Source organism: Chelonia mydas, chromosome 1, assembly GCF_015237465.2.
Source record: "Chelonia mydas isolate rCheMyd1 chromosome 1, rCheMyd1.pri.v2, whole genome shotgun sequence".
Taxonomy (NCBI): Eukaryota; Metazoa; Chordata; order Testudines; family Cheloniidae; genus Chelonia; species Chelonia mydas.
In genome coordinates this window covers 345,202,166-345,225,210 of record NC_057849.1, presented here as the reverse complement: position 1 = coordinate 345,225,210, position 23,045 = coordinate 345,202,166, and the positions used below count along the sequence as shown (strand labels likewise).

Below are 23,045 nucleotides of genomic sequence, written 5' to 3'. Positions count from 1 at the left end.
CTTGGGGATTTCCAGTTCTGTCATCCTCAAAGGTCCTGCTGTCATGGGGGCATTCTGCGCTGTGTCTCAGCCAGCGAGCTGTCCCTCAATAATGAGGCGCTTCCTCCACCCCCGGGGCCAGGCACACAGCCTCTATAGCACTTCCTGGCCCTTGCTCTCAGACTCCTGATTCCCATGTAGCAGTGCTTGGCTGCAGTTAGAACACTTCTAGGTGGAGAGACAAAGCACTTTCAGAATTATGTTAATTTTGATGCATCTTGTTGTTTGTGTCCTTAATACACAGGATCACAAAATGCTTTGTAGAAAGAATAAATTGTAAGCAGAAGGCAAAGACACTCTGGGACTGGAGGAGGAGAGTACCAGGCAGAAGGGTCTAACACAAGCGAGATTGGTTCTCCATCCCAGCATAAGGACATTCTTTTTAACTTCCTGACTCTCCCGTGCCCCTTCTGCCATTTGTTCACCCAGCTAGCCCATCAAGGGATCAGGGTGTTTTATAGAGAGTTGGCATTGTAGTATGAGAGAAGTCCTTTGATGAAAGAAAGCGAATTGGGTGTTGGGTTAGGTAGGGTGTGTGTAGCTTGGTTTGTTGTCATTTTGTTCCTTCCTTTTTTATTAAGTTTTTCTGCAGCCAGCCCTAAGGGTCACTGTTTGGGCACGCAGCTGCGACCCCTTCGATGGCCACTGTCAAGTGGCTGAGAGGGTGGAATAATGCTACCATTCCCAGGAATATGGGGGCCCAGGAAAGGGCATGGTTGTGGGGACTTGGAGTCCTAGGTCCCTGTGGTAGTTAGCAGAGGGAGACAAGGTGGTAATAAATTTGTAAGGAGATGGTGTTAGCCAGGAACAAGACGTTTTAATTTCTGTTTCTTTGGTTTCACCTCCTTGGGAGGCTGAGTTTTCAGGAGCCTTTGGTTTGTAATGCTTAATGCTCACTTGGAAAATAGATCCAACCATCTGTGATTTCATAATAGACGAAACCCCTGACTTTGCGTGTATTAACGTTCTCTGGTTGATTGCTGCTGCTGGGCCAGTTTTGTTACAGTTCTCCCCAGCTGGGTATTTAATATGTCATGAATCGAGGTCAGGGAAGGAGTCAGTGGGGAGTAGGTGTGGCCATGCTCACTGCATCCATCGTGAGGTGTAGGAGGTGGTCTTCTCCAAAACTGTCTCTGATGACACGTCCATTTAGTATGAGAGTCCCAGGATAGGAGTAAGATGGACTGATTTTAGTGTACCGCTTGCCCTGAGTTTGCTGCCAAGTCACTTCACAGGCTAACTGAATTCCTAACTACAGTAGCCTTGGAAATGCAGAGCGTGTTATGGGCAACTTCAGTCTGCATGTAGATAAATAATCAGCTCAGGATTTCCTGGCCACCCTGATGACCATGGGCCTGTCCCTGGTAGCTAATGTCTCAACTCACACATTGGCTGGGATTGCAGGTTAGGCAACTGGACCTTCAGATCTGTCATAGACTGACCATTACCTCCTGTGCTTTGAGGTTGGGGCTCATCTGTCTTGTCAGGAAGGGACCTGTTTAGATGGTCTATCCTTGGAGAGTCATGGAACTAGAAATGTTCTAGAGGGCTCTGAGCGGGAGAATCCTGTTCCACCGACCGACCACTCTCTTGACAGGTTGGTAGAGCTCTGTCATGCTCTCCTCCCACCCCATCCCCACCATTGATGAGATGGCCCCTGGGCGCCCTCTTTGCTGGCTTTGTTCTTATAGGACATGCTAATTGCCTTCTATGACGAGATAACTGGCTCTGTGGATGAGGGGAAAGCAGTGGACGTGTTGTTCCTTGACTTTAGCAAAGCTTTTGACACAGTCCCCTACAGTATTCTTGCCAGCAAGTTAAAGAAGTATGGGCTGGGTGAATGGACTATAAGGTGGATAGAAAGTTGGCTAGATTGTCGGGCTCAACGGGTAGTGATCAATGGCTCCATGTCTAGTTGGCAGCTGGTATCAAGCGGTGTGCCCCAAGGGTCGTTCCTCGGGCCGGTTTTGTTCAATATCTTCATCAATGATCTGGAGGATGGTGTGGATTACACCCTCAGCAAGTTTGCAGATGACACTAAACTGGGAGGAGTGGTAGATATGCTGGAGGGTAGGGATAGGATACAGAGGGACCTAGACAAATTAGAGGATTGGGCCAAAAGAAATCTGATGAGGTTCAACAAGGACAAGTGCAGAGTCCTGCACTTAGGATGGAAGAATCCCATGCACCGCTATAGACTAGGGACCAAATGGCTCGGCAGCAGTTCTGCAGGGGGTTACAGTGGACGAGAAGCTGGATATGAGTCAACAGTGTGCCATAGTTGCCAAGAAGGCCAATGGCATTTTGGGCTGTATAAGTAGGGGCATTGCCAGCAGATCGAGGGACGCAATCGTTCCCCTCTATTTGACATTGGTGAGGCCTCATCTGGAGTACTGTGTCCAGTTTTGGGCCCCACACTACAAGACGGATTTGGAAAAATTGGAAAGCATCCAGCGGAGGGCAAGAAAAAGGATTAGGGGACTGGAACACATGACTTATGAGGAGAGGCTGAGGGAAGTGGGATTGTTTAGTCTGCGGAAGAGACGAATGAGGGGGGATTTGATCGCTGCTTTCAACTACCTGAAAGGGGGTTCCAAAGAGGATGGCTCTAGACTGTTCTCAGTGGTAGCAGATGACAGAACAAGGAGTAATGGTCTCAAGTTGCAGTGGGGGAGGTTTCGGTTGGATATAAGGAAAACCTTTTTCACTAGGAGGGTGGTGAAACACTGGAATGTGTTACCTAGGGAGGTGGTGGAATCTCCTTCCTTTGAAGTTTTTAAGATCAGGCTTGACAAAGCCCTGGCTGGGATGATTTAGTTGGGGATCGGTCCTGCTTTGAGCAGGGGGTTGGACTAGATGACCTCCTAAGATCCCTTCCAACCCTGATATTCTATGATTCTATGCTATGTTACAGATGATCTCTGACAAATGAGGTGAGAGGGAAGTTTTGTGCTGGGGCTGAAAAGTTGCAGCATAAAGATTTTCTTTAAATTCTTGTGCTGTGGTTCTGTGGGAGGCAAAGAAAAATCTCAGACATCAAATTTGTTTTGGGCAGTAAGTAGTCTGGCCAACCTGGACTGTCTCAGTTGTTTAGCAGGTTGGAGTTCCACCAGCTGTGAGGAAGTTGTCTGCCCTTTTGTGGACACAGTAGATCAGATTAGCAATGGGCTGTCTACCTCTGTGGTGGCAGAGCAGCGTCTTGAGGGAACATGGGCCTCATCTTCTCTGAGAGCGTTTCAACCAGTGATGTTCCCTGAACTAACAGAGGTGTTGGGAAAACTTTGTCCCACAACCTGTGCTTTGGATCCACATCTTTCCTGTCTGGTGAAGGCCACTTGGGAAGTAACAGGTCGCCTTACCTGTGAAGATTGTCAATGCATCTTTTTAGAGAGGGCAGGCTGCCCATAGCTTTGAAGGAAGCAGTAGTCTGCTCAAGAAGTCGTCAGTTCGCACTGACAATTTATTGTCCAGTATCACATCTTCCCGTGTGGAGAAGGCTGGTATAAGACAACTGTCCAAGTATCTGGATGCCTTTGATCTCCTTGATCCTTATCAATCTGGATATAAATTTGGCTACAGCACCAAGACTTCATTAGATCGCATTGGTTGATGACGTGCTGGCGATGAATGAAGACCAAGTCCCCATGCTGGTGGTATTTTATGCCTTCAATACAGTTAATCAAGAGGTGATACCCTGGTAGGGGCTGCACTTAGTGTCTTCATGCTTTTCTCTCTCAGATCTCAACAGGTAGTTGCGGGCAGATGCCCCTGTTCCCAAAGAGCTCTCAAGTCTGGAGTGCCATAGGGTGCCATTCTGTCACTCCTCCTGTTCAACATGTAGGTGGAGCTTTTAGGAGAGTTAGTGAGGAGGCATGGGGTGCAGTGGGTTGCTGACACCCAGCTACATGCGTCTATCTCATCTGATTCAGTGCCTCACCCAGTGTCTAGTTGAGATTGGGGCTGGCTGAGACTCTGCCCAGGCAAGAGTGAGGGTGATGCTGGTGGGTTGGGGGAAGCAGTCAGAGGAGAGGGTACAAGTAATATCAGCCCCTTTGACTGAAGGTGTACATCCATCATTAATTAATATTGTTCATGGCTTAAGGGTGATTTTAGACACCTCCTTCAGCTGCTGTTTGACGTATTACAGGAGAAAACCCAGTTTTCAAGTAGTTCTACTCCATTAGGACGGCCATCAGCCAATCTGATTGTACAGTATCCAGTGCATTTTACATGAGTGCACACCTGAGAACCAGGAGCATATGACTTCTAATCCTTGTTTTGACATTTATTCTTTTGTTGGCCTTGGATACCTTTACTGCAAGTTCTCCATATGTAAAATGGGGTGGTCCCGTGCCACACAAGTGCTAAGTTATTAATGTTGTGGCTACTGAAAAAACTATATTCTGGAAGGATGGCTTCAGCATCACAGAAAAGGTGATTTGTCCAGGTGAATTCCTGAATCAGTGTAAGGTTGAAAGGAGATGGGTGGGTGGCACAGCTGTCTTAATTCTTTAATGCTTACTGTAATACTGTTTGTTTTTCTTTTAGGAAAGAGGAGGTCTTGCCATGTGCTGAAGCCACGTTAAATGGCCCTGCTTGATGAAACAAATGCAATGGGACTTGTCTGATCCAGGCCAGGATGCTACCTGGTGATGCAATTTGTCAGTTTTTTTCATTTTAATTTTATTTTTTAATAAATGCTGCATTGATGAGAGCTGGCATTCAGGACCAGACACACGATTTCAGCACCAACAATCTGTTCCGGAAGACACTTGTATTGTCTACATGTAGCATTGATCAGTTAGTCATCACAGGAGTGACTCAGTCCTGCCCAAGGAAGCCTTCTGCCTAATTTTAGTATCTTGTCCCCCTCCCTCTTCTTCCCTTGTTTTTGTTTTCTCTTTGGGGTTCAATCCTATTTTCTTAGTGTTATTGCACACAGTATTCAGCTTCTCTTCAGAAAGGTAGCAGGTCTAACGCTGGGACTTGGACGGTGCACAATAAGTCCTGCAGTCGTGTGACCAAAGTTCCTGATGGAGCTGTCTTTGGGCAGCATTTGCACCGCTTTTGTATAGCAATAAAGCCTTATCAGAAACATTTCATAGGAGGTAAAGATAAGACAAACACTTTAAATGGGATGAGGCAGGGAGGGCTGGGGATTTTTTTTTGCGGGGCCGGGAGGGGGTGAAAGGGAAGACAATGACATTGTGTCCCAAGCCAGAGGCCAGATAGCAGAGTTAGTGTAACACTGAACTGCCTTGAGCAGTGGGCTGTCTCTGCATTCCAGTGAGTTGCACAGTGCTCTGTTTCTGGGGCGTGACAGTTCACTGCAGGATCTTGGAACATTTAGCAACTGGTTATTTCCGTCCACGCCATCAGAACTCAACCCTATGGATGTCGTCGTCCTACGTTGGGCTGGAGAGCGTGCAAAGACAGTAGCATGTCGTGTTTGCCATCTGAGAGGACAGTCACCCCAGGACTGCTGCCACGCAGGGACAGGAGCTGATGTGGCGCAAACAGGTTATCAGGTGCTTGCTGGCTTTTTGGAGACTAATGTATTTTCACATTGATATGGAAATCTTTTTGTTCTGTTTTTAAAGTTTTTAATGGATGCAGGAACAGCAACACTTTTGCACTTTGTACCTAGTGACAGCATTGGAGAATGATGTGGCCCCAGCACAGGACTCCTGCTGTTACGCCCCATTTAGACGGTTGTGGAGGGGACTGGGGAGGCACACTGCTCCCAGGAACTGTGAGGTAGAACAGTGCAGAGAAAAGGACGATACCTAGAACTGCCCGGGAGCAAGGTCATGTAAGGTTGTGTACTTGACCCTGGAACAAAGGAGCCTCTGCATAAGCGTGAAGTACCCAGCCTGTGCTGGCCTCAGCAATGAGCTTGTTCCCAGCCTGGACTTGTGCCCTAGGTCATACGGGTGTAGAAGATGGGACACTTTTAGTACTGGGCTCAGGGTCGTAACAGCAGACTGCCGTAAGCTCTGCTCAGTCTATACCCCTGTAGGCTTTAGACACAGAGCTGGGCTTGCTTTTGTGTGTAAGCTGTGTGTTGAAACCCGCCTGGTCACATTTGAAACGCCGCTTATTTTACTAGTCCAAGATCTAAGCTGGAAAATCATTCACTTTGGAATAAAAGCATGAGGCTTGGCACATAGATAGCCAACTTATTTTCAGCTGTATTCTCATCTGTGCGAATCTGAAGGCCTTCGCCTTGTGAGTATGAAAAATAGCTCTGACACAGATCTGTTATCGTGAGCCAAAGCACCCCACCCGTATTTCAGTTTGGTTTTTTAAACATTTTATTTTGAAATGCATGATGTGGAGGTACATTATGCTGCATATTAAATGTTGTTAAAAGTAATATTGGTATAGAAAAGTGAAGAATGAAATGTTCCCCCTTGTCCCAGCAAAACAGACCGACTCGGTATCAGTATCTGGAAGTGAGGTGCCCACAACACAAGGCGCTCATTTATTTGTCCAAAGATACACATTTTGGTTTGTTCGTAGGGTAGACTGAGGATTGCCTTTATTGTCATATCAGAAATGAAGTCCAGAGCACAGGAAGTAAAATGAAATTACACTCAGCAGCCCTGTGTACTTGCGAGTTGTTGTTGGGGCAATTTCTTGCAGCTGATACAGCTGTGTTGTCTCCCAACTGCAGTTACTTTGGTAAGCAAATGCTTTCCACGGCCATTGTTCCAGAGGCCCTCTCTCCCTCCTTCATGCAATTGAAAAGAAATAATTGAAAGATGCATTGCGCCGGGAGGGAAGCCTCACGCTCACTGTTGATTGCTCCCCAGGCTGTTCAGAAGCCAGTTTCACTTCACAGCCAAGATTTTCAAAAACAATTACATGATTAGTAACTTTGAGTGCCCAGTTAGAGACGTCTTAGCGGAGTCTGATTTTCAGAGAGTTGAGGTTCAGCAGTTTATAAACATCAGGCCTCTTTAAGATCCCTTAAGTTGGGCACTCAAAAAATTAACTGTGTCAAAGCAGAAATGTTGTTAACCAAATACAACGGAACTGCAGCTCATTCCAGCAGTTACTTGAAATCCATGGTTGGGTGTGTCAGCCCCATTAAGTACCTGGCGAGGCCAATAGCTTGTTCCCAATCTCTTCTCAGTTGCAGTTCTTGGCCTCCAGGGGCTGCATTTCCAGCTGGTATAGTTCTGTGACTAAGTGCAGCCTGCTTGGGATCTCATTGAGAGGAGAAGGGGAAATGTCCGTAGGAATCTGGTCTTTCTCTTGGCTTGATGCCATTTCAGCCACTGCAATAAGGTGAGTTGCATCAAGTCTGCAGTGTGTTAGTAGCAGATTTTAACCTTTTATGTTTCATGTTCATTAGCTTTGAGCATTGACTTCAGGTGAAAGCTTTAAAATTTTGTTTAAAACATATCCAATAAGCAGCTCTAAATGGCCCAGAATATGTTAGGAGTGAGCCCCAACCTTCACTGCACAGTGTGAATTTGGAGGGACTCTATCTGAAAAGACAATAGTGAACTTGGTCTCTTGTGCCTAATTAGTGATTAGGCATCTTATAAATAGTTAGATAAACTTGTAGAAATGCCCAAGATTTCTTGCTTTTAAGACAGTGAATGATTCCTCCATATTCTGGGGTTTAGGTTCTGAATTATACCTCATTGGCTCCACAGCATTGTCCTTCCTATCAGCCAGTGGACTGAGATGGAAAGTAGCTTTTATATGTTTTCACCCTTAGTATCTTGGAGGTTGTAACTTAGCACAGAACCTGTCAGGTGGCGGTGTCCCTGCCTGACCCAAATGATTTTATTAGTAAGCTACGCACAAAACTCTGGTTGTCTGTATATTGAACTCCCTGCTATCTAAAGTCACGTACAGTATGTATAAATTAAGGTTGCTTTGTCTCCAGTTCATGTGGCATGCAGTTTTTCCATTTGGTCCTCGTTGCTATCTGAACTTTCTTCCTACAATCTAGTGCTCTTGTTGTGTGGCAGTCCGGACATTTGATTGTTGTACTGTATTCGGATGACCTTTCGTGGTTATTTTCTTTTAACGGTTCACAATGACTTGATAGGCAATTGAGTTAACCCTTTCCTAGGCCGTGCTATGCCTTGTGCAATCTCCCAGTTGCAGCTAAGATGTTTCCGTTGTTTACGATGACGGATTGGGATTGACTTTGACCATTGGAGGTGTTCTTCGTCGGACGTATGCTATACATCTTGGTCCTTCCATAGGGAAAGCAATGTATCCTGGGGAGGAATTGTTGCACAAGGTTGGAAGCAAGGCATATTCTCTACCAAAGATGGATTTATTTGCACCCAGCTGTATCCTTCAAAAATAATTTTAGACTGGGGCAAAATTATGATCAGATCGTGATCGGAAAGCAATGAAGACTGAACAGGAACTATATTCAGCTCTCTCCTTCCTCATCTACGTGCAGTATTTAAATCTGATCATATCTATATGGTATGTATAATTTTTTTAGTTTTGAGTGAGTGTGTGTGTGTGTATATATATACTGATGTGTGTATATAAATAGCATAATACAGATTTTTATATATATATATATATGTATGTTTATATACACACACAATTGGAAATTGTATGAAACTTAGTGAAATGGAGACTCAATGCACAAAGACCTTGATTTACATATGTATGTACAGGTACATGTAAAACTCCAAGCCATGCACAGCCGTATTTGTTGGTTAAGACTGAGGCTGATAGAGCATAGCTTGTGGTGGGAAAATCTGTCGTATATATTCTAGTTTAATAATTTTACCCAGGAGGGCATTGAAATAAATGGATTACAAAAGTGCATTGGCTGCAAAATGACTGATTTGTATCATTGCTTGTGACATCAGTGCTGCTGTACAATACTTTATCTGCCAATGTGCTTTTGTACTGAACAGGCGGAGGAGTTGGTTGCACACTTCATAGAGAAACGTATACAAATCACCTGTCGTTAAAAAGTTCTTATGTTGTAATGACATCTCACCTTGAAACTGGTAGGACTGTGAAAAAATCCTTCATTCTTTCAGGCATCATAATACGATCTCTGGACTTTTGGTGAGTCCTGTCTTGTGATGTCAGTTGATCATTATCAAGTGTGTACAACCACTCTGTTGAAAACCAGGGTATATTACATTTGCAAAAAAATTAAATATGTGAAAGGCAAATCTATGGTAATTGCTGTCAGGCCATCCCATTGTAGAGATATATCAGAGATAACTGGTTAGGGGGCATGGGAACTTGCAAACTCAAGTTGTTGTGTTAGAATCTTTTGCCTTGCTTTTGTGTAGACCTGTTTGTCTGAATTCTCTTTCACGTTGATCTGTTCAGGATTTGGAGAATGTAGGGACTGCTGTTAGCAGGGAGACCTATTCTTACAGATTGAATGGGACTTGGAATTGCTTTCTCAGGTGTGAATTCCCCTGCTGCTAACGTAAAAGAATGGTTCACTTCAAAATTGTACCACCGTAAAAACAAAGGATACTTGAACCAAGGATATTTGGTTTTGTTCAGCACGGCCGTCTGGAAAGCACATGAAAAGCTGGTGAAGTTTTTTCTTTACTCTGGCTTGTTTGAACACCCAGCTGATGGCAGTCATCTCAGTCAAAATGTTTGGGACACAGGTGTAAAATTTGTGGGCCGGGGGAGAGGAAAAGGAGAGCTGAGGCCTGAAGTTGAAATTGTAAAGGTGGCAGTACAGTTTGCCCCCATTATCTGCTGGTGTCTGAAAATGAGGTTCATCAAGATGGCCGGCCAGCTGTAATTGAAAGCTTCATCTAGCTTATTTAACAGGTTGTACCTGGCCAGAAGTTCTGGCAATTGATAGCTATCCATGGGCTGCTCACTGACATCTACTCCAGAATGGTTTTCCTATGTTTCTTTCTAATGTTTCACTTTCCCTCTAGTTCCCCTGGGCAGAAGCCTCTTGATTTCCTTCTGCCTTTTTAGAAGTTGGAGCCTTTGTTGCTAGCACAGTGCTCTGATGTGTGGTTTCAGGATCCACAGCCCTCTGCAGGGATATCACAGATTTTGCTTCCCTTCCTCATATTGTTCAACTTCCCTTGCATTTTTAACTCCTCTCCCTTTGTACTTTTAATTATGGCTCCATCTTCCAGGACGATGAGCCACTTCTACTCCAGCCGTAATCACGTTTAAATGAAAGCATCCCCATTTCCCTCACTTGTCCAGCAGTTCTGACAGAGAAACAATTGCGTTACAGCAGAATCGACAGTGGTTAAGGTGCATGGTGGATTGTCAGTGTTGATGTGTTAAAAGAGGGGGCCCAGTGGAAGTGGAGGCAGAACAAGTCTTCATTGCTTTGTGTATTCTGATAGTCAGACATGCAGCTCAGTGTCACGTGAGACTCGTGGAGTACTTGTTGTTTCAGTTTAATTTTAAGAAAAAATACAGCAGCTCATCTTGTAATTTTTAACCATTGTTCCAAAGAATAGGTTTCCTTCTCCTGTTGATCTTCCCATAACAGTGACCTCACTCTGAACGGCTGAACTATGTTCCAATCAGTTGATTTAGTCTCTAGCTATTAAGATAGATTTTGCTGTGATTTTTTTTTAAAAGTGTCTATAAAACAAAATGAAACCTGGTGTTCACAACGGTTTGTTGGTGTTTGTTTTCCCCAGCATCAGTTCTCTATGAAATCCTAATCAAGCACTTCATTATTGTTCCAAAAACATGTTTTTTCTGGTTATAGGCTCTCACAGGGCAAGTGTACTGCACAGATTTATTCTTTCACCAGGGCCAGCTTTAAAATAAAATATTTTGGTTGGGTTCTCTCCCCAGAGTGAAAGTTAATTTCTTAAGTAACCTTTTACCAGGGGAGGAGGGCTTTTAATAGGGGGATGTGTTGCAAAGGTTGTGTCTCACGTTTGTCTGCTATTTAGAGGATACAGTACAGACTCCCCGGGTTACACAAACCCGACTTAGGCAAATCCGCATTTACAGGAAAAAGTTCCGTAAGCTAGAAATAGGAGGGTTGGGTTTTTTTGCGTAATGGTCAGAGATATGTTTCCGACTTACACAAAATTCGAGTTACGCAAGGCATTCTGGAACGGAACGCTTGCGTGAGTTGGGGAACGTGTGTATAGGTATTTCTTGCCATGGTGCGGTACAGTGCCACTCTAACCCCTATAGTGTTCGAGTATGTTTAAAGAAAAGGAGTTCCTGTGGCACCTTAGAGACTAACAAATTTATTTGAGCATAAGCTTTTGTGAGCTACAGCTCACTTCATTGGATGCACCCATGAATGCATCCGTTGAAGTGAGCTGTAGCTCACGAAAGCTTATGCTCAAATAAATTGGTTAGTCTCTAAGGTGCCACAAGTCCTCCTTTTCTTTTTGCGGATACAGACTAACACGGCTGCTACTCTGAAACCTGTGAGTATGTTTAGACATTACAGGCTAAATTTTCTTATAACAAGTGGACAATTATCACACTCCTGGGTTGAAAATACTATGTTTTTCTGAACAAATAGCAGAGGGCCATTTCTGTGGGGTTTTTTCCCGCAAGAAACCATGCACAGTCTGCTGGAAACAGCTGAAGAAGAGAGAGAGAGGTGAACTCGGGGGGGGGTTAATACACATTAGTATAGTCTAATCTAAGGGTTTACTGCTACTAATTGGTTTAAGTGGGGTCAAATGACAGAAAAGCTTACCCACAACATGGTCAATAGCCTAAAAACCAAGTTGGTGACCCCATAATGCTTTTCCAAAACGCTTTATTGTGTTGATGTTCCTAGGAAAGTGCATTTCACATTATTGGTAGTTTCTGTCCTCTTGGTGAAGGTAGGATCGCTTCTTCCTTTTCCAGGGATGGCCTTCTCTGAGCCTCAGCACTTGCATGGTTTCCCTAATCAACTTGTAAAGGGATTTTTTAAAAACCATGTTACTCAAGCTGCCTAGTAATCGATAGCCTGGTTTGGTAACATGGCTACAGGTAGGTTGGGAAGGATTTAGACAATAATTAGTAAAGGTTCATAACAGGGCGCTGGAGCGGAGTCCGGAACTGGAGCGCGGAGCAGCTCCGGAGCAGTGGAGCTGCAGGTTTTTGCCTGGAGCCGGAGCGCAGCTCCAAAGCCCTGGTTCATAATTCCCTTGGTCTGACTGCTCAGTGATCAGGTAACATCCATGGCGTTTCCCCAGCTCTGTCTGACCAAAAGGTTGCAACCCTTTGGTTCAAAAATGGACCTTGCTCATATGATTCATGCCTTTGCCACCTTGAGATAATACTGGTGCAGAGGACTCTGCGTGGGGCTACACCTTCCGTTGATTCAGAAACAGGCTAGTGCAGAACACAGCCACTCTTTGTTACCAGCACATGATGACAGTGCTCTGTGATCTGCACTGGACTGGCTGCCTGCTAATTTCCAAGTGGGATTTAAGCTCTTTGGTCTGACTGGTAAAGCCTTAGCTGGCTTGGAACCTACCTACCTGAGAAGCCCACCTCTCTCCCTTGTGTGGGGATACCATTGTTGAGACCGGCAGAGACACTCAAGCTGGAGTCTCTCTTGCTGTTGCCAGGGCATTCTCTGTAGAGGTCACTTGATATTGGTACTTACTTGCATACCACTGGTCCAAACCAGTGTGAATCTGTTGGGATCTACAGCATGCTATGAAGTTTCACCTGCTTTCCACAGGCTTTGGGTCATTCAATATAAGTTTTACAGGATGGGGTAAGACTGCTGATTTGTGGACATCATTTTAAGAAATACATTTCTGGTGCATGTAAAAGGCACTTAGAGCACAGAGAGGGGGGCATTTGTATTCTATTATAAAAGTAATCATACACATAAAATTGTTAATTTCTCCCTTTGCCCAAAAGAACCCCTCAAAAAAGAATTTCCATGGTTAACTGAAATTTACAGCGGGGGAAAGTAACACAGTGCAACATTGCTGGAGGACTAAGGGTCCAGCATAATGTGCATTGAGGAAGAGTAGAAATTCAAAGGCAGGTTACTTCCTTGGGGCATGATGGTCCATTCGGTGCACATGTTTGCTTACTCTAAGAAAGTGATGCTTGTAAGTGAAAAACTTGCAAATATATTTTAATTATGAATCTTCTCAATTTTTCAACTTCTGCAGTTACTAAATTTAAATTAACTTTGAGTAAACCCCATCTTATGTCAACATTCATAACTAGCACTCAGACTTTTCTAAGCCTCCCTGTGCCAGGTAAATTCCAGTCTCCATTTATCAGGAAAACCATGTCAACACTGGCTTCATTGCGGATGGTGTCTTAATCGAAAACCAGAATGGTGCTGTGAGAGTGATTTTGTGTAGCCCTTAGATACCTCTTAGAAGGATCTATGCATGGGTGTCACAGGTTTTTAAATTTAAATTGAGCAGAAGTTTCTAAGAAGACTTTTTTCAAAACGGGCAGGGCCCAATCCAACTCTCATTGATTTTATAGTGACTAAAGTTTCTGACTTTTTATGGGGGAAACTGGAGTTGTGGGTTGAGAGAGAGAGAGAGATTTTCACTAGGATCTGGCCTCCACCTGCAGCTTCAGGCAGAATGCCTACCAATATGACATTTCCTAGTAAACCCCAGTAGATACAATATCACATACTTAAACACACACTTTCTCTGATAAAGTGAGTCACAAAAATAAGCTGTTTGACTGGCTCCCGGTTGTGCAGTTACCATATTATGGCCATTTAGGCTAGAACTCATTTACCTCATTACTGGAAGGGCAGTGTGTTAATAAGCCTGACCTAAAAGTAAAAACCTCCCAATCAATTTTATAAAAGAATTGAATTATATTTTAGAATGACCTTTTTTAAATGGACTATAAAAATGCCGGAAAACAAGCATTTTTGTAAAATGTATTTTTATATTTGCTCAGGGGAGAGGATTTTTCCTGAAATAGTACGGCTTTTTGTAAAGGGCAGGGTCTCCCTCAGCTGTTTTTAATTTGACAGTTGTGTGCATGTAAATGATCAAAAACATTTTTCATGTGGTTCTAATGATTGAGTAGAACTTTTTAAAGATTCTGGTAATCATAATAATTAGTTTGTATTAGTGCATTCCCCACTTTGTTGGGTTTTAGGTAATTGTGTTTCATGCATCAAGACAGTCTGTTGCCAGGTATTAGGAAAATTTCTCCTAAATTAGACCACTAATGGATTCAAACTTGGGATATAACTAAATCACATCAAATGTTAATAAAACTTGAACAGAATTTAAAATCATGATTATTTGTATAGTTAAATTGGTGACCCCCTGCGAATACTTCAGTTGAGTTTTGAACATAGGTCCTCAACCTGCAAACATTTAATTTAGTTCAAGTCTACTCACATCAGTGAAGTTATACCCATATTTAAATGTTTGCAGATCAGGGCCATAGGAAGTACCAGGAAAATAGAGAGGACTTTAACTTAAGATATATATTAGACAAAATATAAGTAGGTCCCCATGGGCCTCTGATGTTTTCTTTTATACAGTATGTACTGATCACTTCTCTGTGTGAGTACTATTATGTACTCGGAGTTATTTTTAAAGTGACCACCATGTTTCTCTGATGCTACAAGCCCTGGGTCTGCAGCCTCAGTATTCAATGGTGGTTTTATAAAGTGATAATGATCCCGCCCTAAGATTTTAACCCTTTAAGTGCCCATCTCATTTTTGTGGTAAGGTTTAAATACCGAACTGTGACTGGGGCCTGGCATATATTTAAAACTTAGATTGACAAAGCTACAGGCCTCAGGGGTATGTGAAAAGTCCACGCTCCTGAGTGCTGTTGGTATGCCGACCTGCAGCCCCAGCGTAGATGTGGTTAGGGTGAGGGAAGAATGCTTCTGTCAATGTAACTACCCTCGCTCAGGGAGGTGGAGTCACTATCGCAAAGGAAGAACCCCCTCCGTTGCTGGAGTGTGTGTCTACACACAGGATTACAGGGGCTTAGCTGCAGCACCATAGTCATGCCACTGTAACCCCGTCGTGCAGAGCAGCTCTGACTTGCCAGGGCAGTGTCACCACCAAAGCAGGACATCCTCATGCAGTACATCACCCCTTCTTTTCTGAACTGAGGCCAACTGGTGTAGTTTTCCAAGTTTTGTTTCTGATATGTTGGTAGATGAGCCCACCTCCAGTGCAGTGTACACTCTGCTGCCTCTTCCTGCACATCTCACCAGTCACCGCACAAGAGTCCCCAATTATTGTACTCAAAGCTTTAACAGGCAAAAAGACCAAGATGGCTTTGACTGTCAGTTGTCACAGCATCTCCTCTGAGGCCTCCTTCATTATCTGTGCCACATCAACTCAAATCAGAATTAATAATAGCATTGAAATTGCCCTAGAGATGCATCGATCTGTTTAATTTAGCACACATTGTTATTCATCCCTAAACCATTAACACCAAGAGAACTAATAATTACCTTGTGCTATAAATTTATGTAGAATGATGACCATGGCATATTAACGACACACATCTGCATATTGTAGGAAAAAAGCCAGAGTGAGCCTAGCATTTGCATGGTGAACATATTTTATTTGCACCGTGTAGTACTCAGTGTTTTAGTAAACATCATTGTAAATTTTAATAGTTAAGATATTGTGCAGTTTCTGGAAATGATTTGGAAAAAGAAATATTAGCTACTACTTTTACTCCTAAGAGAACAAACGTTACAAAAAGTCTTGAAATGGCACTTTTCTAGATTAGACATTAGACATGGAAAGTCCCTGTTAGGTCATCTTGTTCATTCAGCAAGGCTGTTCTCTACAGTATGTTTTCCCAGTATTGCTTTGCCCAATCAAGTTTAAAATGTTCCAGGCTGTGGGTTTCCACCACTTCCTTTAAGAGACTGTTCCACATGTAACAGATTTCCATTTTCTAATACATTAATTTTCCATTTATTTCATCCCATCACTCCTACTTATTTCCTTTGGCAGCATGCTAAATACTTCCTCTCTCCCCAAAGAGAGATCTAGTCTGGAATGCCTACCTAGAAAGTGAAAACAACAAGGAGTCCTTGTGGCACCTTAGAGACTAACAAATTTATTTGGGCATAAGCTTTCATGGGCTAGAACCCACGTCATCAGATGCATGGAGTGAAAAATACAGTAGGGAGGTATAAATACACAGCACATGAAAAGATGGGAGTTGCCTTACCAAGTGGAGGGGGGTCAGTGCTAACGAGATCAATTCAATCAGGGTGGATGTGGCCCATTCCCAACTGTTGACAAGAAGGGGTGAATATCAACAGAGGGAAAATTACTTTTTGTAGTGCTAACGAGGCCAATTTTAGATAACTAGAAAGTGTCACTGTACTGACCTTCAGATATCCATTAATCTGATAGCCTGAATACAAATTTGGAATTATTTGAGTTTTTGGTGGTGGTGTTGTGACTTCAGTTTGCCCATCTGTTCTGTCTGAGAGTGGGTCTGAAGTAAATGTTAATCTGCCCCTGTTGTGACATAAACCCACCATAATAATTTTTCTGAGACAGGAAAGGGGGGCGGGAAGAGAGGGGATGAAGCCACCTGCTCCATGTGAGTAAATACTATGTGTTTCTTGTATCTAAACATTAACAAAAATCCACTTGCAAAACTATTCACCTAATTCAGAAAGTATTTTTCTACTCACATGTTTCTTGAAATCTCCTATTGATTTTTGGAAAAACCTGAGAGGTCTGGATAGCCGCCCTACCCATTGTGTAGCATCTTGGCTCCTTCAAGGAGGAGATGCAGTGTTCATGCATTGCAGGATAACGCTCCAGGACATCGAAGGAAAGGAATGCTTTCCTTTTTCAGTGGAGTCTTATCCCACCCCCATGCAGCTGACCGCTTTAGTGCCTTGAAAGGAATCGATAGTCTGGCTGTCCACAGATCCAGACTAACATGTTAGCAACAACGTCCCTGCCATATAACTCCCCTCCCCCCCATGCCTTTATTTTATATAAAAGGATTGATTTCATCTCCATCCTGGCCTTGGCACCAACCTGTTTCTACTTACACAGATGTCCAGAAAGAGAGGAAAAAAAGATCCCGGACAATAATAAAAAGAAAAATAGCCCCATGGGTGTCCCATGAGTGCCTTATCCCCATACAAGGCTCAGCCCCTCCACACTGACTTGTTACTCTACTCATGGTGTCATACCTGAAATTAGCTCGTCAGCTCCTCAGGGCGGGGATCTTGTCTTTCTACCAAGGGTTGCAAAATGGGCTAGGAGAGCCACAACCATCTTCCCATCTTCATGGCTAAACGTGAGGGCTGTGCCAATGTAGGGTCATGATATTGAAATGGTTGAGAACCACTGATGTAAAATAATAAACCTCATCAATACATGGAGAATTAGGGAACAGGGAGACATTTCTAAAGGTCTGAGTCACTCACTGCTGCTCACAATTCTTTGTGAGTGATCCTAAGAACTTTTACAATGAAAGTGAGACGTAGTGGCACACAGAGAACCCAGAACACTGTTTCTGCATAGCAAGACATTGAGGAGTGACTCTCTGTATGTAGAAGGGTGGTGGATAGCTCCTGCTACTTGTGAGTACAAGTGATAAGGAGGGAGAACCAGGTCCTTCTGAAGGGTAAAAAAATCATGTAATGTGCTTAGATGCCATAGCGACTAGACCTTTAAAAATACATATAATGAAAGGTGCATTTCACCTGCATACTGTAATTACTGCAAATCCTGCTTAACTGTCATTAATCTGCAGAATTTTTTACCCGTATACTCAAAACTGAAAATTAAATAGTGCTCGTTTCAACGCTTAAAACTGATGAAAGGTGATTTAAAACTCATGCCTAAGAAAATGAATGATCATAGCTTTGCCTTTAGCTGTAATAATATTTAAATATTTAATGATGATTAATTTAACATTTAAATTAAAATAACATTCAATTGCCAGTATGGAATTAAATATTTTTCCACTTATCAAACATTCCTCCTCTGCATCTTGCTTCTGGGAGGTCAGAATCAGATCCACTGGTAAGGCCTGTGCACCTGTTTTATTTCCTAACGTTTTCTTCTGTCTTTAACCACAGCAGAACACCAACATTATTGAACATTAATGGAAAAGTACAAAGATCCTGTTTAAATTACTCTGAACTTTACACTCAAAAGCAAAGTCTGACACAAGTCACAAGGCCCGACCCTGCAATTTGATCCGTCGTCTATGGATCTGTATTCCCACGAGAAATGCCATTTATAGCATGAAGGCTCCTGACAGAAGCACAAATCAGATTTCAAGATGGGGGTCACCATGAAGTATAATTGTTGTAGATTACTGAATGTTCCTGCTTGTTCCTAATACAAATATACAAGATGTAAACATGTAATGTATTAACAAAACAATTCTAACCAGAATCTTTATCTTCACGTTATTTTAGCACATGACATTAGCATTATCTATAAAATTACTTCATTATGATTTGTATCACAGTAGCGCCCAGAGGCTGCATTGACCTGTGTACTGTACAAACACATTTTAAAAGACATGCCTTTGCCCAATTCCAGCGCTGCTGAAAAAATTACCTTGTCAACATGCAGACAAGTGAACATTGAATATAACACAAAATAAACATTACTGAGGGCACTGAAATATGTCACCCGGTCCTGTCCCTGCAGTAGTTCTAAGTGCTAGGATCTGGTCCTTGATAATTAACAAACCATTACCGTAGATTCAGAATTAGACATCACTTGCAGCAAAATAGTGACTCCCTCCCCTCCCTCTGTGTCACATACCTTCCCACCCCACCTCCTGTGGCCACCAACCTTGAATGAACACATCTGCAGCCCCTCTCTGATATGTGCAGCCTGGCTCTTGGTTACGTGAGAAGGAAGGTGCTTGCTATCACAACTGTAGGGTACCTCCATGCATAGTCCCACACTGAATGTAGAATGCCAGTGAACCCGCTGCATCCTTGTAAGGTGACACCAGGGGCTAGGTTCTGTCTGTAGAACTGTAGAGAGCAGTAGGCCCCGATGGTGTATTTACATTAGAACTGAAGGCCTGTAGAGTGCATGCGTCTATTTCAACGCTCTTAATTGCATACGATGTTTCATATAATAAATACATGATCAGCTCTTAAAATTGGGCTTCCAAAGCCAGTGGTTGAAGTACGTTTTCACTGGAATAGGCTGAGATCTAAATGTGATTTTTGTAGTTCCATTCCAAAGAATTTATTGTATGGGGAAACCAGACTCTGAAAATTACATCCTCAGTGGCACTGCAGTGATGGTGGGAGAGTGCTGGTGTGTGTATGGGTGTGTGGGTATGTGTGTGTGTGAGAGAGAGTGAGTGTGAAGGATCGCTAATTACAAATTTGTAAATAATATTTAATCAAGTTTCCCCATTTTTAGTATTTTTTTTTATCGTGAGAGTGTCGAACATCAAAGAAAATGGATGTTTTAATACAATGAAGTTGTCGGGGTTTTAAGAAGGAAACTCATTTCTATGCCCAGTAATTTTGGTAATGAAAATACAGATCTAGAGGAAAGAAAATAGTTTAATTTCTTCAATGTCTTAAATATTTGAATACATCTTCACAACTCTCCAAATGATCCATTCTCCTAAGATCTTGCAGACAGTCATGCCCAGAAAAGGAAAGAAAAGTGCCGTTTACTAGCTAGCTGGTGAGATCAGGCTGTATAATGCTGTCAGGTATGTTAATAGGCTCGGTGGTGGCAGCTCTGGCTAAGGTATGAGATGGGGGCTCTATGCGATAGCTTACACGGGGGAAAGAATTAAACATTTTAAGGAAATGCTGACCTAGATGAGTTGTTTGTGGCTTTCTGTGGTGTGCTAGCGATGTTAGTTTCAGATGGAGCTCTTAAGTGTCAGTTATTAATGTATATAGGGATTATTTATATTTTTTAAACTTGGTTCTACAACCTACACTTAAAAGAACTGCCAGATTTTCATGACAGTTCCTACTTGGGTTTTTTCTCACACACACACACACACATGATCAGAGGTACAGAAAGAAACACAGAGGTACTAACACACCCAGCTGTGAAGGGGCAGGAATGTCTTTTTGACTCAGCAGAATACTAGGTGTCTAAACACACTCCTGTAGAGTTGGGGTGGGATAAATAACTATTCCTAAGGGTTAGTCAATCCAAGAGGCAACATCCTTATTTTCCTGCCACATTACACCCCTTTCGACCACCTTCTCCAGGAAAGTGAAGTTGTATTAAAGGGATATTATCAGGTTGAAAAACTAAGCGTACTTAGCAGTATTCACATCTTAGATCATTGTAACTGAAATTTTTTTTAAAAAATCCAGCTCATTTTTCTCATCGATTCTGTGTGTTCACTTTTGGCTTTTCTCAGCTTGGTTGATGAAAATAAGCTTTTCAGTTTCATTTTGGTTTCTGATTGGTTTTGTGGTTTGGTGTTCATCTACTAACTGACGGCTGCAGTTTGGGGGTTGCCGGTATTTAAATCCAAACGAGCTGTTTCCATTGAAATATAAAAAGCTGCAGAAACATTTCTCTTGGGCTGAAGTTTTGTAAAACTGTTCTAACATCCCGAATGTTGGAGCTAAATCAACTGGACAGCGCCTCTTTACCAGGGCAGCATCACGTTCCTTTTTATAAACGTTGGCATCCGTACGTTGAGGCAGAAAATACCCGTGATTCCAGTGAAATGTTCCCTACACTAGGGTGTATCTGCTCAGGCACACAGAGGAGCTCCCTCCTTCAGGCCATGATATTATTAGTGAAGAGACACTTAGTTCTTTATGACACATCAGTTAGCTCACAGCTGGCATAATTAAAGCAATTTGAATAGCTGATCTCTCCTAACTGCTTAATTTTTTGAACAGTGTTTGCCTCACGCAGTGAAACTTCTGAGTTACTTCTGTGGGGGGCGCTTCGTACCCTCCTCACGTTCTCTTTTCCGCCCGTGTAGCAGCTAGGGAACAGTTTAGACATTAGGCTACTGGAAGTGCTTGGCTTTGCGGGCTGACAGCACGCTGTCTACCAGAGATCTGTCTACACTAGGGAATCCAGTGTCATTGCAAGATGAAATACTTGAAATGCGGGTTAAAAACCATCGTTTTCCTGAAGGAAACTGTTTGATTTCAGCTATAACTGGAAAGGTGTAATCCTTGCTGAAATGCCATTGAGGTTCTGTAGTCATTGGCTAATTTCGCAAAGCCATCAGTCGCAGAGAGAGCTGTGCTGGGACCTAGGGGCTGACTGCTCCTGCAGCCTGGTACAGCTGCGCTCTGGGTGGATGTGCGGGGCGGTTCTAGAAGGCCCAGCGTAGTGAGGTTGGCTGCATTGGTTCTGCTTCTGCAGAGCCGAGCCGGTTTCACCACGAAACAACGCCTTGTGCTAGTGGAGATGGGTCTTTGGTGGGTAGTTGCTGATTTTAAAAGGGAAACTGAGACAGCCCCCTTTCCCGTCCTTATCACCGTTGGCAGCTGACAACGCTCGAGTTCTGTGTTCGTGACGCGTGGGTGTTGAGCTGTTTCTGTCTCCATAAGGGTATGTGAAAAAAGTCCCTTTAAATACCCTGGGAGAACTCTGCTAGCTCCTGCCATGGAAACAGAGTGGACAGGGCTTTGATGTATTGATTTAGGGCCAGATTTTCAGACCAGCTCAGCATCCAGCATGCACAGCTCTTCTGAAAACCGTGTCACGTGCGCGGGTGTCTACAGAGGAGCTGAATTCGTCTGAAACCCTGCCCCCCGTGCACTGGGGCCAGAGCTTGTTCGTGAGATGTCACCACCTCCTGCAGATGGACTAGAAGTCAGGACTAGGAGGATGAGTCTGCATAAAAATGAACCCACCCTAAAATGCCACCGTTCTCTCTGAGACACACTCCAAATAGCAATAAAATGCTTGCCTGCAGAGAGGAGGAGCTGGGAGAATAGCAAGCTGAGGTAATTGGTACAGGCTGGGTTAAGGGTCCCTTCACCAGTGACTCAGAGGGAGGGCTCAGTTACTGGGGATACCCAGCTCATTTTTAATTTCAAGTGGCCTTTCCTCTATTTGGGGGAGGGGGCGGCAAAGGGAGGGGTCTGATGTGTGCGGATTAAATTAGTGCAATGATTTAGGGGGGAGCCTTTTCGTTTCTCATGATGCCTACTGCCCTTAAATGTTGAAACTGGGTCTGTGTAAGCAATGTTTGTGTATTTATGTGTATATCTGAGGTACAAAGTTTTAAAATGACTGCCTTTTCCTCCCTGCTGTTTTTCTGAGTAATTCCGGGTGTACTGTCATCTCTCTACTGTCAAAACTTTTATATTGTAAAACTGATGCTGGTGGGTTTTGGTTATTTTGTTTGGGGGTTTTTTTGGTAAAAAAAGAAAACAAGAAAAAACCACGTCTGCATCTCTCTCTGTTGTCAGTTTTAGGTTGTAAATTCCAACTATCAATAAAAACTCAAAAGTCTCACTGAGCGCGGTGGATTTCTCAAGCCCCAGGCGCGCTCTCTGCTCTCTCCACCTTCTCATGTTGCACATTTTGCACCCAGCCTTGCCGGTAATCTCCCCAGTCCTGGCCTCCTGTTGTTAGTGTAAACTGCTGGCTTTGGAAACTCTGAATCCGACCAAGGAAATGATACAGAACAGAGTGTGTTCAGGCAGTGGCCCTATCCTTTGTTTCTTTGTATTGTGGTTTTATCCTCGGGGTCTCCGGTGATGGGTTGGGGAGCTCTGCGATCAACTGACCTCACTGGCTGCGAACAGATCGGCTGCATTCCCACCCTCCCATGCAGCATGGAGAGTTGCACGGTATTATTAGCTGGTGCAGAAGTGCTCAAAGGTGTAAAGTCTGATGCGACTCCTAGAGTTCCCAGCCTCAATACGCACCGTGGCTTGGTGCATTGTTAAATGCACAGCTTAGAAATCAGTTTATCACCCCTGCTGGGTCCTGAAGGAAATTGCAGTGGTCTGGTCATACACCCAGTGGCTTTCAACCTTTTTCCATTGGTGGCCCCCTTGGGAACGCTTAAGCAGGCTGGAAACCACTGCTGTGGGGAGGAGGGGGGTGTTAATACTGTTTTTAGTTGGTGTGAAATGAATGGCC

The 23,045-nt window shown here is 43.5% G+C and overlaps 1 protein-coding gene across 4 annotated transcripts in view; it reads left to right on the top strand.

Annotated features, from left to right (window-relative positions):
* The window catches only part of PPP6R2 (protein phosphatase 6 regulatory subunit 2), a 173,581-nt gene extending 151,169 nt beyond the window's left edge, over positions 1 to 22,412 (top strand). For 3 of the 4 annotated variants that reach the window (XM_037889478.2, XM_037889481.2, XM_037889479.2), the window contains one exon: positions 4,588 to 22,412. In XM_037889478.2, coding sequence (XP_037745406.1) covers positions 4,588 to 4,639 — 52 coding nt within the window. In that variant the 3' untranslated portion in view covers positions 4,640 to 22,412. The remainder of the gene's footprint in view (positions 1 to 4,587) is intronic. The other variant, XR_006283552.1, reaches the window with a different exon arrangement.
* Positions 22,413 to 23,045: the final 633 nt, after the last annotated feature.